At 45.3% G+C, this 22179-nt stretch overlaps 1 protein-coding gene across 1 annotated transcript in view; it reads right to left on the bottom strand.

Moving 5' to 3' along the window:
• Positions 1–22179, bottom strand: part of Btbd9 (BTB domain containing 9) — a 340575-nt gene that overhangs the window by 43254 nt on the left and 275142 nt on the right. The window contains exon 9 of the mRNA XM_055607113.1: positions 16124–16231. Coding sequence (XP_055463088.1) covers positions 16124–16231 — 108 coding nt within the window. The remainder of the gene's footprint in view (positions 1–16123; positions 16232–22179) is intronic.

Below are 22179 nucleotides of genomic sequence, written 5' to 3'. Positions count from 1 at the left end.
ATCATTTAAATATATATAGCTATTTTAGAACTGCTTTATTTGCCTTTGACAGTTCAGGACAAGAGTAAGCATTACACATTTTGGACAAACTTGGAGAGCTTGTCAATCTATTTTGTGGAAAAAAAATATGCCTCTGAAACTGTCTCATATTGGTGTGAAGAAAAAACACCCAAGTTTTGGCTATAACTAAAGCTAAGCAGAATGCCTTTGTTTTCAAGCAAAGTGGAAAATGACCACTTATACAGGATTACAGTTTATATAGACTGCAAGTGCTCATTACAAACGAACTATCGTATTCATCATCAGAGAGGGCAGAAGCATGGTGGACAGAGCATAACCAAACACCATCCATTATGAGCCTCCCCATGGCTCATCAACAGTTTCAATACAAAACCCAACAGAAAAGCCAAACGGCAGAGTGAAGGCTGTAATCCTGCCGTCTCTGGGACATTGGATGTTCGAAGGCATACTTTAACCTCCCTGTGTAAGATGTAAGATGCATCACAGCATCTTACTCCGACAGGGTCCTGAGCCCCCAGAGTGGGCTGTGAGCCCGTAAGGGCAGGGCACCAGCTCAGTGCCTGGCCTGAAGCAGTGGCTCAGAACATGTCTGCCAAGTTTTGAGCTAACCTCAGCCCAGGCCTCACAGACTGGGGTTCCTAGCCAGGAACCGATTCAGTATTGGTTGAATTACAATGTTAATTAGGAAGTGGCAACAGGACAAGACAGTCTCTGAAAGCGTCAGCAGCTCTCTCCCAAATGAGAAAGGCTTAAGAGGGCTCTGGCTTCCATTCCCTTCTCATGTCCTCAGACATCTATAGTTGATTAATATTAATGGTGGAAGAGCAGACCACTGTGATATGAAGTTATAAATGTGAAATCAGACTGTAAGTCCACAAATGCCTTTGTAATTGTGGCTGCTCTGTCTTACCAAACCCTGACTACTTGCTTGATGTGGTGGGATTCTCTGGTCACTCGGCAACAGAATCATCATTGTACAATAGGGCCCCCAAGTTAGCTGGTACCAGGCAGAGGCTTTGGTAATAGGCGCTAATGGTGAGGGCACAAACTTGGGTCCTTTGTTTAACTCTGGGACTTTAACAGTAGGTTTGGCACACGACTGGATCTTTAGATAGAAAAAATGAGTTCAGAAGATTGAGAAATGTGAGACAAATGAGGAAGCAGGCTTCCAGGATCCTTCCTTTCCATGCACACTCTCAGAGGACCCTAGAGGAGGGGCCATGAGGTAGAAGACTCAGCAGCTCTCTGGAAAACACAAATAGCTACTCTGGCCTGGCACAACCATGCAGTGCTGCTCCCTGCCTGAGGCCCTGTCCTGAAGCAGAAATTCACTCCGAGGCTCTGAGCACCAGAGATGGGCAAGCAACAACTATTAAGATGGCTTCTGTAGCAGCTAAAACTACAAGTACTCTGGGATAAATTTCATGTGTGATGAAAAAGAAGAAAAGCAAGATAGGTGTTCAGCAGGTCCAAATTACCAAGCCACACTACCAGGGCACAAACATTCTTTCCTTCTGTTTATGCTTATAACGTGGGCTCTGTATTGTTGTATAAATAAGGATAAAAGATGGAAAAAAACAAGGTCTATGAAGAGAAAGCCTCCCTTCCCTTCCTCACAGCAGCTGGCAAATGTGTACAATTCCAGATGATCACTACCCTGAAACTATGCTCTAAAACTTTGTAAGAAATGTTTATTACTGATACTCAGCGCATAATTTACAACACTGTGCTGAAAATCACTTACACTCCATTTCCAGGGATCGTGAAAAGAAAATGTCAACTGTGGGGGAAATATGTTTTATGGGTCTTGGCTTAAAACAAAGGGAAAAACACACATGCAAGTCCCTCTCAGTGGAAGGAAATAGTTTAATAAATGGCCTAATGAGCAGTTTAATGGTTTTTTAAAAGTAGGCAACAGGAAGAAAACCAGAGGCTAACATGCTGTATAGCTTGGATAATGAACCCCTGGGTGATCTAGATTTGAATACTGGTGTACAGACTGTACTTTAAAAACCAGTTTCAAACTATGAATTATGATGCAGCTCATAGGTTGTACAAATATTCTATGGAAGAAGTAACAGTGACTGTAGATAGGAAGTCATACAGGAATGTAGGTGGGTTTCTCTGCAGTCTGTGGCCTTTGCTGCAACTCTGGAAGTCAGTCTATTTCAGATTCATACCTCCACATGCTTTAAAATCTGAGTACATGGGATCTTTGGTTGTAAAATCACAACCACAGTTGTGAGGTGGACCAAGGGCAAGGGCCACACTATGAACGCATATTTCCAGAAAACATCCCTAACTCATGCTTTGCTCTGATCATATCTACAGTTGCACAGCACTACTGTAAAAAAATTTTTTTTAGACCATGGTGCTAGCCAGGTGGTGTTGGCACACGCCTTTAATCCTGGCACTTGAGAGGTAGAGGCAAGTAGATCTCAGAGTTCAAGGTCATCCTGGTCTACAGAGCGAGTTTCAGGACAGCCAGGGCTATACAGAGAAACTCTATCTCAAAAACATACAAACAACCAATAACCACAAAAAACCCAAACAAACAAACAAAATGAAAAAAACAAAACAAAACAAAACAAAAAAACCAAAACCCCAACCAAGCAAACAACAACAATAACCAACCAACCAACCAACTACACCACCATGATGTTAAAAGCTATACAAAGCTGAGGGCCAGGACTTAGAGGCAGGAGACCAAGGCTCTAATATGCACCCTGCCTTGGGACATAAACTTGGGAAAGTACTGTGCCCTCCACCTCACCTTCCCATTGGCAAGGTGAACATCTGGGCTGAGACTTCCAGGTTCTTACAGCAGTTTAAGATGTTGGTACCCTGCAATGCTGTTGTTGTACAGAAAAAGGGGTAACATGAACACGACAAATAAAATGGGAAAATGTTTCCTGCCTCTTCAGAATTTCTCCTGATAATCGCATAGCATGTGCCTCCTATGTGAATTATTCAGCAAACACAAGTCCAAATGAAAGTTGGTTGGGCTGTGTATGTGGTTACAAAACAATGCCGGCTTCTGTGGAACAAAGTAGCCCTGTCCTCCAAGAGGACAATGATAGTTTACAATGAAAACTGGCTGGGATTTTAAAGCATCATTTCCTCCCCACGTATCTTTCTCCCTTCTTGGAGATAGATGTAAGAATATGTAACATATTGTCAATTGTATGGACACGTGTCCAAGGATAAGGTCAGGGAGAAGTGATCACTGGATAAGGTCTTAGGAGGAGCTGGGGAGGCAGAAACTTGAAGGTGAGCTGCAGGAAGTAAAGATGACCGAGCTAAAGCACAGGCTGGTAACTGGATGACAAGGCAAGTAGGACCTTCCCTGTGAGGAGAGCGCTACAGCAGTGAGGTCAGGAAGCCTGGCTGGACCTGAGCAACAGAGAAATTACACATGTGACATCTAACCATAATGCTTTAGTAGCAAATAGAACATCTGAAAACCAGATGAGAGTTGGTCATGTGGAGACAAAGGATGTGCTAGGTACAGTCTGTGATCATCTTCAGCAAACGGTTAAAGCTGCTCTACAGGAGACGAAGGAATTACAAGCAAGAACAACCCAGAACCGGGTTACAGTCTTTAGAACAGCACCAAACAAACCAGACAGACAGATCTACCAGGGCCTACTAAAAACATACCAGGAAAGAGGCAAGTAGGTCTGCAGGATGGAAGCCACGGGAAGAGAAACAATGGAGGAAAGGGTGTTAAGGGAAGGTGATGCTGTGGAATAATTAAAGGCCAACTGTGGAGAGCAAGTGAAAGGACAGACAGACAGACGCCCAAGGGCACAGTTGGGAGGAGCTACAGGACAGGGCAAGAAGATGCTGAGTGTAGGTAGAGAGACAGGCAGAGGCCTGAGCCAGTATTAATCAGCATGTGACCTCCACGAAAACCTCACTGGGACTTAGAGGCTGGCTCATAACTTGTAGGGTATAATCTAGAGACTGAGGCAGGCCACTCTAAAAGATATGTTCTTCCTTGCTGTGCCTTCGCTCATGGCTAATGCATGGATTCTCCTTCTGTGTTTCAGAGATGCCATCATGACCATGGTTTTTAGAATGCACATCACGACAATCGCTACTGTGGTGGCCAGGGCTCGGTGGGCTCCGTCCAGGGGCCGGTCTTACACAAGCAGTCCATTCTGCTTTCTGCAGCAGAAGGACAAGGTGATTCTGGACATGGCGCTCTGCTGCCACCCATGGCCAGGAGAGGTGGCTGAGCTCCACGACTCCAGAGCCAGGTCCACTCTGGTAGTCTGATTCTCCTAGGAGGAACAGGTACATGAATGTCTTGTGAGTGGTTTTGAGTCCTTCTCCAGAGTTCACGGTCAGTGTTCTTCAAAAATAAAATTTGTTTTAACCCATTACTTTGAGAACTCAGAGAAGCCATTGAGACCTATTAACCTGACAAAGTTGAGATTTTAAATCCATTTCTGACATGAAAGGGGGGCAGCTGGCACAAGCTCTAAAAGCAATTGGGCTTTCATAAAGAACTTCCTTTTCCTAACAGTAGCTAAAGAGAAAGGAAATGGACTTCCAGCCCATAACTAACCTCAAGTGATACACTGTGACTGGGGATCCACAGTATAAACTGAGAGATAATTAAAAGATACTGGACCCTGGGTACTGATGAAATAAAGTGAGGGGAGTAAGGCTATCAGTGAATCAAAGATGGCAGATGGACAATGAATTACTACGGAGACATTGGGAAGATACATGTGAATCTCCAAAAATGACATTAGCAGAGCCACTCTTACCCTCTCCTGTACCTGTCTTGAAACCCTGTCTTGAAGAAACAAAACAATACAAACACTCCCCCCCCAAAAAAAAAAAGAAAGAAAGAAAGAAAGAAAGAAAGAAAGAAAGAAAGAAAGAAAGAAAGAAAGAAAGAAAGAAAAAGAGTGAGGAAAGAGACCAGATCTCTGTTCTCCAGATCACTGGGGCGTGGTCAGTAGAGAGACCAACAACAATTTAACTACCATGCAAATGAATGCTCACTGCATCATGGGCTGAGAAAAAACTCTCAAGTCATCAGATGGGTAGTAAGGCACACTTTCCTGAAATGGAGAGTCTTGTCTACGTAAGAGTGATCAACTAGTCAAAAGGCAGGGGTATGGGTTCCACACTGGGCCACCACACAAGGACAGGAGCCCCAAGCTAGGACAGAGCATGGTATGTAATGGGAATGGAAGGGAAGCTAGAGAGATGGGAACTGAGAGAGCAGAAAGGAAAGCGGGTACAGCTGGAGAGGCAGGAGAGAGCCAACATAGCATGTCCCAGCCACGTGAAGAACTTTGGTTCTGATTCAGAGAACAAAAGGCCCTAAGTAGGGAAGATGGAAAGTTGTGTTTGGAAAGTCCACTCTGGCTACAGTATGTGGTATCAACCTGAGGAGTGTGTAGAACACTGGGGAGACCAGTCAGTGAACTGGAAAAATGATGAACTAGTGTGACCTTGACTTATTTTTGTCATTTGGAATAAAATATTGACATGAGAGATAACCCATGACAAGAGAAGAACCTTTCTGATCATGCTCACACAACTCACTGAGACAGTTTTGTTAAGGTAGGCTTCTTCTTTTTTAATAACAGGCACACAGAAAGTTATTATCCTTATAGAATAACGTAGCTCTGTGGTTAAGCAAGGAAGAGGAAAATGAGAGCTTGAAGATTCTCAGTTACTACGGGGAAGACTGTTTCCTTCCAGTTCCTCTGGCTGTCAAGTGTTCTGCGTGGGGAGGACCCTAACCCACAATGTGCAGACAGCTCCAACATCAGTCCTCAGGTGATTCCCATCCTGAGTCCCCAAACCTGTCTTCCACTGTATGGTGAAAGTTCCACACAGAACTTACGAGATGTAAAGTCCTCTTTAAAAGCACGAGTCTGGACAACCAACTGCCTATTGATGTTTCCAACTCTAAAATATTCACCTGCTTTACACCTTTCATTGCTCAGAAGCAGCAGTGTCCTGTACACAGGCCCCTCCACAGACAAGTGCTGAATATTCAGGAGTCTGCCCCTTTCTAACTGGGGCTGTGCATTCTATCTGTCTTTTGCTGGGGGAGGGTATTCCTCTTATAAGAACGTGTTTCTTTATTGTTCAAGTTCTAAAAGTCTTGACAAAATTAACATCAGAATTTGCCCTTTAAAAAATAAAGAACATGACTGGCTTTTTCATTATTGTCAAAGTGCGAAAAAAAAAATAGAATTAAGTATGAAGAGAGAAAAATAAAATCTTCATCCAGCTGTTTGAAAGTGACAATTACACAACCAGAACCCATTAATTGGCTCACACTTCCAGAAGGAACAAGTAAACACACTCATCCAAGCCCTGCAGCAATGAGAAGAGGAGGAGCCTGGGATCTCAGCAGGGTCTCTGTGACAGCCCTTCCCTGGAACTAAGCTTGACACTGTGAACTTCTCACAGAGGCAGCAGTAGTAAGGATGTTACCCTCTTCAAAACCCACTCACTGAAGCTGACAAGATGGCTCCGTGGTATGGGACTCTGCTGCTTAAGGTCAAAGCCTGACATTTCCAGATAGCCTCTGAGCTCAGGATGTACCGGTGGACTCCCTTTCTCAGTGGGGTGCCCTCTCTACCTGACCCCTAACACCTATAAGGAGCATCAAATAGTCCTCAGGGAGGATTACACGCTGGACCTTTTCCTGATAAGAAACCTGCTCACCAAGTACCCTAAGCTAAGGAGATCTTAGCTTTCAGCAAAATGACCTTCAGTTGCACCTGGAGATTTTCCCCCACCCATAGGATAGTTAAGCACTGTGTTTTCCTTCTTGTGATAGGACCATGCTACTGCATATAAATGAGGTACTACTGAACCACTACATGTAAATCAAGTATCCCTAGCACCTCTAGCCCCATCGAATCAAAAACATTCACCCTCGAAACCCCTCATACTGCCCAAGGTTTATAAACCCCTGATTTCACACAAAATAACCGTGCCACCTGATACCATCAGCTTTCCACCATAGCGGCCTAAGATTCATCACTTAATTTGGGGAAGGGAGGGCTCCCCTCCTCACTGGAGATTCAACACTTAACTCTCGGGTCTTGGCTGCTGGCCAGGACAGCTGGAGCCTGCCCGACCCCCAAGAGCTCCATGACCACTCAGGGAAGCACCTGTCAGGCCTGGACCTGACTGACTTCCGGTCAGTAGGGCTTGTGTCTCACCAGAATTGCCTTCTGGCCTGCTGAGCCTGAGCCTTGACAGGCCTGTGTTTTGGCTTGTAGTGATCAAGTGCAAGCTTTCACCTGGCATTTCTGCCATTAATACATAAGTGTTACAAAAAGCTGTAACACTTCGGCATCGTCTGATACTGACAATCTCATTTAACAGAGCTAACTGTAACACTGGGTGGAAAACTCACACTCCCCCCGCCCCCCCCAATGCCCAGACTGGAAGCATCGACCTGAAGTGCTCTAGATGTTCCCTAGAGACCCAGAACCTTCGATCTCACTGTCCAGAAGCCTGGGCTTCTGATGTGGCATTCAGTCTGGTGGAACCCAGTAGCCCCTATGCCACGCCCAGCAGCAGCTTGGACAGTCACATCCTGGGGACTACTCAGGCCCCCAATGGCCCTGCCAATAGAAGAATAACCAAGCAGGCTCTCTCCAAGCACTTTCTGCTCTTGTACAAACCTGGATTCAGTTCCTAACACTCACATGGTGGCCTACAACCACCAGTTCCAGGGGATCTCATGCCCTTTTCTGATTTCTGAGGGCACTGGGCACATACACGGTATATATAATGCATGTAGGCAAGACATTCAAACACATAAAAATCTAAAACACAGAAAAAACCCATTTGCCTTTTGTTTGTGACAATGAGCCCTTTACATACAACTCCAAATTGCGTGGCTAACTATGACTTCCTAGAACTTACTCAAAGCTGTTATGTTGAATTCTGGCTAAGAAATAAAATAGGTGAGGGAAATTACTTTCTAAACCAAAGGGAAAGATGATGCAGAAAAACTAAGGCAAAGTCAGTCACTAGGTTTAAATGTGCTGTTTTTCAATCTCGAAACACTTTCAAAGAGGCTCTGAGGCTATAATTCTCTACCCTACAGTGTCCTGCTGTCCTCATCCAAGGAGGTGCTTGGAAGGAGAAACACAATTCCTCCTTCTTTCTAAGATTCCCAGTGAATAAACGGCAGTTTATTCACGGAAACAGATCCCAGGATGGGAATGTGCATCCTGGGGTCTGAGTGTCTGAGGGCAGCTAGGGCACAGGACTCCTCAGAGTGGCTGTCATCATGTGGAGAGTAGGGAGCAGACTGAGGAGCCCCAGGCAGAGGTGCTTGCTGGGGAAGTCACGGACAGGAGTCCCTAAGGAAATGCTATACAAGCCGTGCAGGCTCAGCCAGGCAGGCTGGCTGGCCCTCCAGGAGAGCTGGGAGGAAGGTGCTGCCTGGTCCCTTGGTGCCAAGTACCCGAGGAGCTTCTGCGGTAGAGCGCCACACAACACTGGGTTTGGTGCTGACGGGAAGAAAGCAGGCCGCTGCGCCAGCCTAGGCAGGACACACAGCCACAAAGCATTTATGGCTGCAGCAAGAAAGGTTCCTCACATGTAGCTTTTTCTAAAAATATTTTTGTATAAAATTAGAAATAATTTCCATAAGCCAACTGTACAAGGGCACTCACTACTGATATGGTGGCATAGTTCCTTTGGGTTTTCTCTCCCTTCTGATAATGCTCTCAGAATTCTCTTCTCTGCTTTTTTTTTGTTGTTGTTTTGGATTTTCTGAGATAAGGTTTCTCTGTGTAGCCCTGGCTGTCCTGAAACTTACTCTATCAACCAGGCTGGCCTCAAACCCACAGAGATCCACCTGTGTCTAACTCCCCGAGTGCTAGGATTAAAAGACGTGCACCACCACTGCCTGGATCTGTACTCTGCTTCTAAATCCTCAGGACATACATGGTTTCCTAAGGTGATTAAAAACTCTGCAACATCATTTTTTAACGAATTCTTATGTTGGAAAACACTAAAGCTTCTCAGAAGGGGTCTGGCAGCCAATCTGGCAGGCAGACATAACTCTGTGAGGATACTGGGGCCCAGGAGTTAGACCGAGGCCTCCAGATTACGACCAGAGTGCTCTCAATGACAGGATACAATTTCAGTCACCACTCAATTCATTTGCTCTGATCATTCCATTTGCCAAAATGCTTGCCAAGGCATTGGTCTGGGAGGGAAGATGGCTAAGGTCAGACAAAGAAATGGTTAAGGTGTGAACACAACGGCGTCAGCACTTGAGAGACACACTCCAACAGGAAGTAGGACAGCTGCGCGACAGGTGGAGGTGCAGCGAGGCAGAGAAACAGACAGACAGCAATTCAAGGCACTGGACTTAGCAGTGGCTGATGCCAAGGGCGCCAGGCAACATTGGGGGAGCGGGTACTTTAGATGCAAGATGGCCCACATTGCAGATATGTTCACTTTTCTCCATTTCTGGAAGCCTCTAATATGGCTTCAAAGAAATACAAAGGAAGCCAGGCACGGTGGTTCACATCTGTCATACTAGCACTCAAGAGGCAGGAGGATTACCACAAATTTGAGGCTAGCCTGCTCTTCACAGAAAGTTCCAGTCCAGCCAGGGCTACAAAGTGGGGACCGACCTCAAACAGGCAAGGCCAGAAGCTGCCTCAGCAGGCGAGGGTGTCTGCCAGCATGCTTGAGGACCTGAGCTGGACCCCTGGTCCCTGGGTCGGTTCTCCCCATGGACCTCTTCCTGCAGGTTACCCTGTGACTTTCATAGGCATGCACAACCCAAAAGTAAACTGTAATAAAAAATTTAAAAACAGGCAAGAGCAGCAATATAATAAAAGAGGTATTGCAAACTCTAAGAGGTGGAAGCACTTGAGTTAATTTTTACAAAGTGGGCGTGTGAAGCACTGTTCTGCCATGCTCTGTGAACTGGACGGATTCCCAGATTGAAGCCACCTGCACAGGGTGGGCGGCTGGCTACACACGTTTAGCCACAGCACTGAGCTGTCAGTCCCCCAAGGATGAAGAGGCACCCCTAAGAGCCACTAGAGGGGGGGTAAGTTACTACAAGAAACGGAAATTGGGCCAGTAGCAGATTCTTCTCCAACACTGGATGCTAAGTGGCAAGAGTCTGAGGCTCTGAAAGGCTGAACTTTATACAGGAACGAAACTTCTGGAGGAACTCAATTTCCTATGCAGCTGTGATTCAGACATGTAAAACAATTTTTTTTGGTGTTTTTTATATATTTTTTAATTTATTATAATTTATTCACTTTGTATCCCAGCTGTAGCCCCCTCCCTTGTCTCCTCCCAATCCTGCCCCCCTCCCTCTTCTCCTCCCATGCCCCTTCCCCCAGTCCACTAAGAGGGGAGGTCCTCCTCCCCTTCCATCTGACCCTAGCCTATCAGTTCTCATCAGGACTGGCTATATTGTCTTCCTCCGTGGCCTCATAAGGCTGTACTCCCCAGGGGGAGGTGATCAAAGAGTCAGCCTCTGAATTCATGTCAGAGACAGTCCCTGTTCCCATTACAGTGGAATCCACTTGGCACTGAGCTGCCATGGGCTACATATGTGCAGGGGTTCTAGGTTATCTCCATGAATGGTCATTGGTTGGAGTATCAGTCTCAGTAAAGAGCCCTATGCCTAGATTTTTTGGTTCTGTTGCTCTCCTTGTGGAGCTCCTGTCCCCTCCAGGTCTTTCTATCTCCTGCTTCTTTATAAGATTATCTGTACTCTGCCCAAAGTTTGGCTATGAGCCTCAGCATCTGCTTCGATACCCTGCTGGGTAGAGTCTTTCAGAGGCCCTCCGTGGTAGGCTCCTGTCCTGTTCCCTGTTTTCTCTCTTTTCTGATGTCTATCCTGTTTGCCTTTCTGAATGAGGACTGAGCATCTTACCCAGGGTCCTCCTTTTTGCCTAGTTTCTTTAGGTGTACAGATTTTAGAATGATTATCCTATACTATATGTCCACTTATAAGTGTGTATACACCATGTGTGTTTTTCTGCTCTTGGGATACCTCACTTTTCTTATTTGTTTTGGCATACTTTTCTGGGGAAAAAAAATCTACAGATTTACTCTACACAGTGTCTACTGATGATCTTAACTAAACATTCTGACTTAAGAGACCAAGAAAGCTACATGGGGCTTAGGAGTAACCTATGAGAGGGAATGAAAAAGCAACCAACCACCAGGACAGTCCCGCTAGTTTCTTTCTTATAGCAGTTTACCCAACTGTGCATCCTGCATGAGATATGCAGTGAGTGCGACTCAGTGACAGACAGGAGTAGACCGTCAGGGATAAACCTCACACTCTAAACATGAAGCACCTTTCCTAGCAACAGCCCACAAGCTCTGTCCCAGAATAACAGGACATGCCCAGTCACAAAACCATCATTCCCAGGGAGCTTCTAACCATGCATGTGTCGCCTCCTAGGCCAAGGGCTGTATATGGGCTAGGGATGATTTGCTCATAGGCCCTGCTGCTTAACAGCACAGCTAACATTCACTTCTGTGAGGTTTCATGGAGAATGGATCAAGCAAGGGAACTGGATCCTAGGTCAGCATCTCACTCACAGAGAAAGGATTTTGTTAACCCTTCACCATGCTCTACAAATAACGAAAACGAGAAAATGCCAACCTAATAGGAAAGAAAGGAAATGTTACATCACACTACAGAGTAAGTACAGGAAGCAATATGCCCAGAATTAGCCAATGAGTGAACAGCAAGCTCCAGAAGCAGCACTGACAGAAAAACTAAGCAATTGGGAACCGTGGGCAACAGAAGGCAGCCACCTGACAGTGGGATCATTCTGAGCACTCACAGAGGGCCTCGCCCATCTGCCCAGAGTCTGGCACACAGCTCTCCTCAGGGGGGCTCGTGCTTGGAGTAGCAGTGTAGCGTTTCCCTCACTGACCAATCAGCACACAGCTTCTGGACAATGCTTATATAACGAGACTATCACAACGACTTCTGAGTGGTTTCCTCTTCAGGATCTTTATGGCCACACAAAAAGTTTAACTCTAAGAACGTGGTGTGGTGGCGCAAGCCTTTAATACTAGCACTTGGAAGGCAGAAGCAGGCACATCTCTGTGAGTTTGAGTTCACAGTTTCTCTGTGAGAAAGCAAGCCCAGGACAACCAATGCTATACAGAAAAACCCTGTCTCAAAAAAAAAAAAAAAAAAAAAAAAAAAAAAAAGTTTAACTCTGAGTCATAATTAAAATAACTATCATAAACCTTAACAATATTAATGTGGTCAGCTGGAAGGAGAGAAAAGCAAAGAAAAACAAAAATAAGAAGTTAGGAAAGACACAGTGAAACACAGGTTATCCATTTTTTCATCAACATAGTGGGAAGTCAAGAAGTTCTGTCCTTAAAGGATGGATCAGAAAGCAGATGGTCAGGTATACCATTTATTTAAAAAAATATACTTTTAATAGAACTAAAAAGAAAAAAAATGTAATCCAGAAATAAGTAGTTTAAAATTTCTTACTTTTTTGTACTAGAGAGTTAACAATGCTAGTAAATAAACAGAGGAACAAGATGCTGTTGATAGCACCGAGTTAACAGGAAACAAAACAAACAAAAACCCTACAGGCAAGTCAAAGGCGTCTACACCTCTGAGGAGTGGACTGGAAGACGGGAAGGTCAAGTCTGGCTCTCTGCTTACACCCTTTGTACTGCTCAATGTTCTATGTGCTGTTTTTGTTTGTTAGAAAAGATTAGGGTTCAACAATTTAAAGAAGAGCAAAGAAACGTTTAAGAAAAAACAAAAAACAAAAAACCTGCCAATATCAAAATTCAACTGTCTACCACAGGGAAGAACCCCTCACCTGGAAAGCAAACAAGAGCAGAGCCACACCTGCCTCTGTACCAGCCACCCTCCCGGAGCTGCCTTTCAATAATAGGAGGCTGCAGGTCTAGATGCTAGAAGAACCTCTGAGAGCAACATCTGCTCTCATGTACCTAAGTGAGAAGAAAACTGCGTATTGTTTTAAGGGCCACATTAATGGTGGGAGGTACAGTAAACTGAGATTATGTCTGTAAACGTAAAATCCTAACTGTTGGTTCCACTGATATAATGAGGCCAACAGATCTTGCCTTCTTTTTTCTTCTCTTTCATTCTGATGCATCAGCCACAGCTTCTTCATATGTAAAACACTCCTGGAGAACCTAAGTGCTACGGTGAAAGCTGGAATCTTGTCAATTATTTAAGCCCATCAATTAATAGAAACAAACCAATAAGATGCTGGTGGTCAAGCAAAGGCACTGAGAGAATGTGTGCACAGAGGGGCTTCACACTCACAAACCCCAGTAAGCTCAATACAGACCACCAGCACAGGCATCTATTTACAGCGAGTGTGTTCTTGTGGAAGGCTTGGGGAGGCTGCTGGATGGAGCCTTGTAAAGAAACATATAAATGACAGAGAAGATTGTCAAGAATGTTAGACGGTGAGCTGTGGGCAACCAGTATGCATGGCAACTGTGCTCAGCAGCTGGCTCTGGAGAGAGGAATGGTGCAGGTAGCTCATGGGGCCTAGAAACACACCATTGTTTGTAAAGGCATCCAGCACTGGAAACAACGTAATCCTCCTTCTTCCCGTTTTCTCCACACAGGGTGGTTTGGTGTTCTTCAGTAATACTGGGGGTACTGTAAAGTGTGTGCTATGTTGCAAAGAGTCTGGATCAAAACTTGACCTCTGCTCCTTGGGAAAGATGCTCCTTCTCTCCAAACTATTTTCTCTTTTATAAAATGAGGGCAGCATCCCACAAAGTACCTTGTATTCAGGCAATGAGGTCCAATGTATGAAAGTCCTGGAATACCAGTTAGCGGACAACAGTTTTCCTATGCTGTGGCCAAGGTTCTCACAGGACTCATGTCCCCTGACAAGTGGTGGCCTCACTACACTAGTGAGGACAGGCTGTTTTTGTACAAGTGGCACATGAGTAGAAGGAAGGCACACCATGCAAGCCAGGGCTTCTGAGATGAAGCTACAACTTCTCTTTCTGCTTCCATGACCTGTATCTTCTAGATGTAGAAGATGCTGATGAGCCCCTAAGCCATATAAACCCACAAGAAGGGACCACTTGACAAGCAAGAACACCCATGTTAATCACAGTGTTACATGAAACCAGTTGAACACTGAAGCTTGTTTATTATAGTCCTGAGTGTGAGCATCACCATAAAACATGCTGTGTGATGACACCTCTAACAGTAGTGCTGATGTTGAACACTGAGTCAAGCACACCTGTCATCAGAGCCATTAAGAAACCACGGGCCAGGGGCATAGCTCAGTGAGAGCAATTGCCTGGTGGGTGAGGAATCCTGGCAACCAACCAACCAACCAACCAACCAACCAACCAACCAACCAACCAACCAACCAACCAACCAACCAAAGGACAGACGTTAGAAAAGAAATTACAGCCAAATAAGCACACAAGAAGACGCTCAGCTGCATGAGCCACAGCGCAATGCCAATCGAAGCCTTAGTGGTGCCTCCTTCACTGCCTCTGGGACTGCCTGCAGCCCAAAGGTAATGACAACAAGGCTAGCAAGAACGGGAAACTGGTCCCTCGCATACTGCTCAAGGCCATGCAAAGCGGTTTGGCCACTCTGCAAAAAGTTCAAAACATTTACTCGAATAGTGCTGGTGGCACTGGACACTGAGTCAAGCTCACTGTCATCAAGGCCATTAAGAAATATGATGCAGCAATTTTCCCCCTAGGGATATATCCACAATCACTTAAACAGTATGCTCACACATTCTGCTGTTCAGGAATATGCAAAGCAGCCTTAGTCATTAAAGCTGAAGAGAAGAAACAATTCAAGTATTTGTCAGGATGAACAACGGAAAAAAATGAGGTCACACGCAAGAATATTATTCACTCAGACAAAAAGAAAACCCTCATATATGTTGGATACAAGCAAGAGGAAGTGGAGAACATGCTAAGGGGAAGAAACTGAGAACAAAAGATCACACATCATTTGATTCCATTCACGTAGGCTTCCCACAGTTTGCAAATCCTAAGTCAGAAAGTAAATTACTACATGCTGAAGGCCTCGAAGGGAAATAGGTTTATTTTGGGGAGGGGGTAATAAAAATGTTGCAGAACAGATAGCAATAGCTATACAATTCTGTGGGTGTACTAAAAAATACTCAGTTACACACTTCCCTGTGAGGGCAAGCTTGAGAGTACAGGAAGGTATTATAGTTTGGGTAAAAAATGCCCCTCCCCAACCCAAGGCCCATGTGTAAAGGCTTGTTTGGTCACCAGCCTGGTAATGGGAGGTGGTGGCAGGATCTAGTGAAAGGAAGTGAGGTGATCAGAGGCATGGCCTGGAAATATGGAGGGGCTCCACCATCTCTTTTCCTCCAGCTCCTCAGTGCTCACTAGGAAAGCTCATGAACACAGACAGGAACCTCTGAAACACGAGTCCCAAAACCCTCTCTCTTGTGTATGCTGTTACTCAGTTTTATGTCATAGGGATAGAAATCTGACTAACACAGAACCATAATTTAGTTTTAAAATACAAAGTCTCAGCTTTGCTCTGTTTTGTTCCCCAGAAGAAACTCTCCCCCAATAGGCACCGAGCTCTCTTCATGCACCACGGTGGAAGACTGGTCAGAATCCACAGGATCCTCTTTTCTAGGTGTTCCCACAGCCAGGTGAGCTCAAATAGAGGCCCTAGGGCAAAGGCCAGGAAGAGCGCATCATGGCTTTCCTTAGTTTAGGCACCGGACAAGGTCTGCTATGAGGAACGACAGAGCCCCGCAACAGCCACTCGTGTAAAATTCTCCGAGGAAGCTGAAGTTCCTAAACTGGTAGTGAGGAGCTTGGAGGTCAGAGAGAGGACTACACAAGGAGTCTCTTACTTCCCTGTGTGAGTATGTCAGTTATTTTCAAGCTCAGCTCATAGGTAAACTTATTTGGGCACACCAAATAAACTCGTTTAAATGCTACACGGTCAAACTGAAACAAAGGATGGCGGGAACGCACTTCACCTCCCTGGTGGCTGCACGGATCTTCTCCAGGGCCTCTGGGCTCACAGAGATCTGCCCTTGCAGTGAAGGGTGCTACTTACTTGCAGGCTGCTTTGGTTCTGTCAGCCACCATGGTCCACTGCTGCTGATTGGTGGAGACCTCAACGTAGTAGCTGTAGCTTCGATCATCACAGTCCCAGAGTAACAACCTGAACAAACAGAGAACACTCCGTTTACTTTGCACCTGCCATGGGGCCTTGCGTCACCCTCTCCCTATGCCCTGCGCCCCGCCCTGCATGCAGGGCCTCGGAAGGAGAGCAAATCCCAATAGAAAATGAAGAGAAGGCCGGGGTCAGGCTGGAGGTCACCTCTTTGGACGTCTGCTTCACTAACCACCCAATCTCAGGGAGCCGAGGTCCCCTTAGCAGCCAAGTTCAGACGGGCTTAGGAGGAAGAATAAAGAATATGCCTGTGCCATCTTTTCAGGTTCTCCAGCTTCTATTGTAGCATTTGAGCTAGCTGAGGCTAACATCCCAGAAACACCTGCTCAGGGCATGAGCACTTTCTAACGGATGCTAGCAAGCAAGCACTTGCCTAGCAAGCACAAGCACTTGACTCTGGTAAGGCTGCCTGTTGTGGGTACAGCTGTCCCTTAAGAGATTAGTCCCAGCGCCCCCAAACTCTGGCCGTTCAAGTCCTCAGTTACCAACCCTATATATAAACATATATACTATATACACAAGACCTATGCAGTCATAGTCACATACCTCTTACATATATGTGAGTATAAACTCATAAATGTAGACAGATACACACATATATGAAGATGTTTGTGTAACGCACATATGCACATGCGCACACATTCTCCACAGACAAGGTATCATGGTGTAGGCTAAGCCAGTGATCCACAATCCTCCTGCTTCAGCCTCTAGAGTGCTGTGACTACAGGGCTGTTAATGTCCTAACTGGCTTCCTACAAAATACTAATTATCCTTACATTCCTTATAATACCCAATGCAAAGTAAATGCTACGCAAATAGTTTTGTCCTATAGTTTTACAGGAATTGAAAAAAAATTCTGTGCCCTTTTATGTAAACCAATACCTTTAAATCAATGTGTGTGGACCCCAAGTGTGAGGGCCAACTGCACCAGAAAATGTACTCATTATCTGAGAACTTAACTATCTCAGTCCTGCTGTGAGCCCTTTTCCTGCTCAGCTAACTTCAACGGGCTGTATGAGCCCATTTCCACGAAGTTCAAAGCAGCATACACTCAGCTAGTTTCAGAACACCTGTTCCTTCTAGGAAGGTGCTGACTGGGAAATGGGATGAGGGCACCCTCTAGAAGGCCAGAGATGTGCTGGTCTGAGCTCAGTGGTAGTTACATGGCTGAAGGAGCATGTAAATAGTCATCAAGCTGTGCACAAAAGATCTGTGTGCTCTACATGTGTGGCTCTCCAAGTAAAAACGGAATCTGAGCCTCTCAATATGGGGTCTGTGTTTGCCACTGACCATGCCTCAGAGGAAACAGATCACTGTTTCCACTGTATCAGCCATCTTTGCCTAAACAAAGTATGGGCACCATCACATTGCCTAACAGGGAGTCACATCATGTGCCAGTCATCTACAACAGTGGGTGCCCTGAAGGCAGCGTCCATGTCTAAATGGTTTTCCTATACTTGGAGTTTGGGCTAGCATCAGACTCAGAGCCAGTGCTCAGTGGATGTCAGCTGGGCAAACGCAGCAGTAACAACGATGATCACGACAGCCAACGTTTCTTTAATGGCTACGTGGATCAGGCCCCACAGTCAAGTGCCCTGCACAGTCTGGTCTATTGTAACCACCCACATATCCTCTTAGCATTGCTCTCCTCACATTACATAGATGGTAGAAGTGAGCCTTGCAGCTCTAAGTACCTTATCTAAGCTCATTGTCAGTGTGTGAGGGATGCAGGATTCTAACCTGGTATCCCAACCAAAACCCCATTCTGTAATCCCCCTGCCAAGTATCCCTGTTATTCCTAGTTTACATATCTAGATTGTATCTCAACTGTAACCCACCCCCCAAACAGCCACTCCTAGCGTCTTCTTTAGTCTTGGTACTGCAGCCCACATCCCTTGCACACGTAGTTGTGTGTCATGCATAAGGCTACTCTGGAGAATTAATGCTGCTGGGACTGTTTCTGCGTACTTAGCCCAGGGCTAGACAAGTGTTCCACCACTGAGCTATGATCACAGGCCTCTTACTTTCCTTTATGAGGCACTGTCTCAGTTGCCACAGCTGGCCTTGAACTGTCACTCTGCAGCCTACATAGGTCTTGAAATTTATGGTCCCCTGCCTTTCAGGCCTCCGAGCAGCTGAGATGACAGGCCTGTGCCCGTGACCTAGCTCCCTTTCCTTCAGTTCTCGGTTCCAGTTTCAAGTTCTGCTTGCTACCAGATCATAGTCACTTGCTCTTACAGATAAGGGACTTCAAGATGAAGATGCTCTCTTTATCTCACAGTTCTCCAGTAACAGGTTTCTCTGGAGACTACCTCACTAGGATTCTGGTTTTTGTTTTGAGTGTTTTTGTTATTCTTCTTCTGGTTTTGTTGTTGTTATTGTTTTGAGACAGGGTTTCTCTGTGTAGCCCTGGCTGTCCCAGAACTTGCTCTGTAGACCAGGTTGGCCTGAAACTCAAGAGATCTGCCTGCCTCTGCCGCCCGAGTGCTGGGACTAAAGGAGTGCACCACCACACCCACCTCTCACACAGGATTCTGGATTATTAATAGAGAACCAAAGCGTTACAACCCTCACCTTCCCAAATAAAACACGAGTGTCTTACATAGAACCCGAATGAAAACACTCATTCCCTGTGGGACAGAATCTAACCAGATCTCAAAATGTTTCATGGAAAGAGACTACCTTAAGGATACAAGATATGAAGATGATACAGAAAGATGAGCAATTATGAGTATCGTAAATGTCCTCAGAGATTCTTGGAGTCACTAAAATATTAGAAGAACCTGTAAACTGACTAGTGGTGGCGCACACCTTTGATCCAGCACTTGGGAGGCAGAGGCAGGTGGAGCTCCGAGTTCAAGGTCAGCCTAATCTACAGAGTGAGTTCCATGTCTCACGTCATCTATATCTTAGGGCCTGACTTCATAGCATTTCATTCTACTGATGTCTCATGATTTAATCAGTCTTTTGGTGCTCAACATTTAGATGGTTAATAATATTCCATTATTAGAAAAATTCTTTACTAAACATTCTTAGCTAAATCCACTACTTCCTTTGAAAGTTTGTACTGAAAAATTTCTCATTTTGAGGTTATGGTGTGTATTATAAAATAGTTGTAGACCTCTCTTCTCCCATCCTCAACCAAAAAAAAAAAAAAAAAAAATCTGTAACCAGTTATACTGCCAGCAACTTTTAGCTAGTGCCTGTGTCTGTACATCTGACCAGGAATCGCACTTAGAAACAATGCCAGTGCTGGAGACAAAACACATTTTGTTAATATGTAGGTTTTTAAAAAACTTATCATTGATCTTGGACACTTTGTGTATTTTCTATATTTATTCTGTTATTAATGACTTACAAAATGTCCTCTACGTCTACAGGATATTAATTCACTGCCTATCACAGTTGGCACGCTAAAGATATTAATTTTTATTAGCCTAGTCCATCGATCTTTACCTCAGTAATTTCTTCTAGCCTAAATTTTTTCTTTCCTGAATAGCAGCCAAGAGCACAGACTGCTTGAGACATCTCCTTTCTATTCTTCTCTTAAGAGTCCCTGGGGAATGCAGGGTCACGGTGACTCTTGAGTGCAAGGGACACTGACGGATGGCAGGTTAGCAAAGGAGGGCTGTCTCCGACACTTGGACTTCTAGAGGATTCAAACCCATGTACCAGAATGCATACTTGCTGGGAACCTGGGCTTCATCAGGAATAAAACCTTCTATTGATTGAACTGAAAAAGCAGGAACAGTTTAAAACCCTAACAGAAACCAAGCTCCTTTCTGTCTTAGGTTAGAATCTGGCTCTCATAAGCACACTGTAAAGCCCCGCAGTGCCCTCACTGTCTGCCTGCAGTCGGTTCTTAGGTGTTCGCACTGACAGCATAGAGACATTTCTGGCTTGTAATCTGGCTGGGAATGTTTGCAGAGTGTGATCATCCAGCACAGACACTCCTCATGACCTTAAAGGAGATGAGCTCCTTAAACATAGCCCTCCCTTTTCCACCCCACAGAAGCCATTTTCAAAGAGGCCGACTTTATCCCACCAGAGAGATTCACCGACGCAGATCAGGGCCGTGAGTGACTGTCACAGACCTCGTCCTCTAATGAGCACTGCACGGAATGCCTGGTGACATTACATGTTGTCTCCTCCAGCTCCCCTTATCCTTACCACGGAGGTTCCCTAAAGTGAAGAGGTGCTAGTTTTTTTTATAAAATTGATTAGCAGATGTGATTCTGCTTACATCTTCCATAAATGCTCAGGCTGGCTGCATACCATTGATTACCCGGGGCACAGTTTACAGCAACTAATTGCTCTCCTTGCTGGTGTTTTGATACAAAATTCGATAGTGAATATGATTTCAAAACTCTTGTCTTTGTGGCCTGAGTCAGAAGTGACTGGAGGCAAACCCAATGGACTGAGTTTTCCCTTCTTAAAATAATTGCTCTCTCATCAGTCTGTGAAGAAAGTTCCCAAATTGTAGCATTCTAATTGGAAAGCCTGCATTATGCATGCGATGACAAACTATGTTGTGCTGAATGGCATTTTTTTTCCCTCCCTTTCTTAAGGGATTAATTCCATGCCAGACTGTGAATAATGGCTGAAGTCTAATAGAAGAGATCAACAGCTTCTCCACTGAATTGGTGCCTTTAGACCAGGAGCAACGGCCTGTTGGCTTGTTTCTAATTGCTTCTCTCTGTGGCAGCCTCGTTGGACGACGTGGGGACACAGCACACCGCTGCTGTTGCTAAGAGCTTCCTCATTTGGGGAAACGACCAGCCACAGCAAGACCAACTACGAGGCTATTAGCAATGGAATAACTTACAGAATTCATTTACAAACTTCCAGTCAAAGACACTCATAACCTCCGAAAATGTACACATAATCTTAAAGAAGCGTTAAGGTCCTCAGAAATAGCTTTCATTTAACAATTCAAAAATTATTTACCAAACGCTAAGCACCATTAGGTAAATCTTTGAACCTACTTATCCTCAAGTTCATTCCTTGTGAACTTCAGTGTCTGCCTCTCATGGTTTCCTGGGGTTCTTGCGGGTCTAACAGTTTTATGGCCCTCTTCATATGCACTGGAGGGTTTGCTATGACTACATTACATGTCGTTCTCTGAGAACGGCTTGCAGACCCATTTCAAAGTGGGCACCGAGTCCCTGGGCCCACCTTGTCCTGCAGACCTGGCTGCACCTAGAAAGCAGATCATGCTGGACTAATCACATTTCTTTTCTCAAAGCTGGAGGATGCAGCGAGAATCCAGCTTAACTAGCCCTGCTAACTTAAATGAGAATGAAGAGGCAGACTTTCCAGGCTGCCTTCTCTAATCTCAGACACTGGAGGGAAGAAAGAAACCATGGGTGTGATAAGGAGAGCCTGGACACCCGGGGGCTGCTCCTGACACATTCCTGTATCTGGTTTCATCCCATGACTGACATCAGTCTCTGCCTGAGGATTCATGACAAATGGCCCCAATCACCATGAAGCCACCTTTATGGCTTAGGCCATTTTATTTGGCTTCTGTCACTTAGAACCAACCAGGCCTAAGCTAAGTTCACAGCCGAGAACACTGGGGCAAAGGTATGTGATAACAAGTAGATGCTATGAGTGTGACAATGCTGACTTGGTGGCAGCAGGACAGAGGTAACAGGAAAAACAAAGAAGAAAGTGAGGTGTCTCTCTTTGGATGATGGTGTTCCTGCTGCAGGAGAGGTCTAGAGTAGCAGGACTGAGGTGTGAGGTGACAAGGTGAGGGATAGGCTCAATGTCGGGGGGGGGGGGCTCTGCAGGGGCTGACTGGACTTGCATCGACTAATCACCACGACCACTGCAAAACCAACCAGGAGGGGCACTGCAGAACTTTGTCCTAGTGACAAGAGGACTCAGTGCAGGGCCAAGGATCCACGAAAGTGGATCCAGGGAAGTGCTGA

This window comes from Psammomys obesus, unplaced genomic scaffold (assembly GCF_907164565.1).
Source record: "Psammomys obesus unplaced genomic scaffold, mPsaObe1.curated_primary_1811, whole genome shotgun sequence".
In the NCBI taxonomy this organism is placed as follows: Eukaryota; Metazoa; Chordata; class Mammalia; order Rodentia; family Muridae; genus Psammomys; species Psammomys obesus.
Note: the sequence above shows the minus strand (reverse complement) of the source record. Positions and strands in the feature narration are given on the sequence as shown.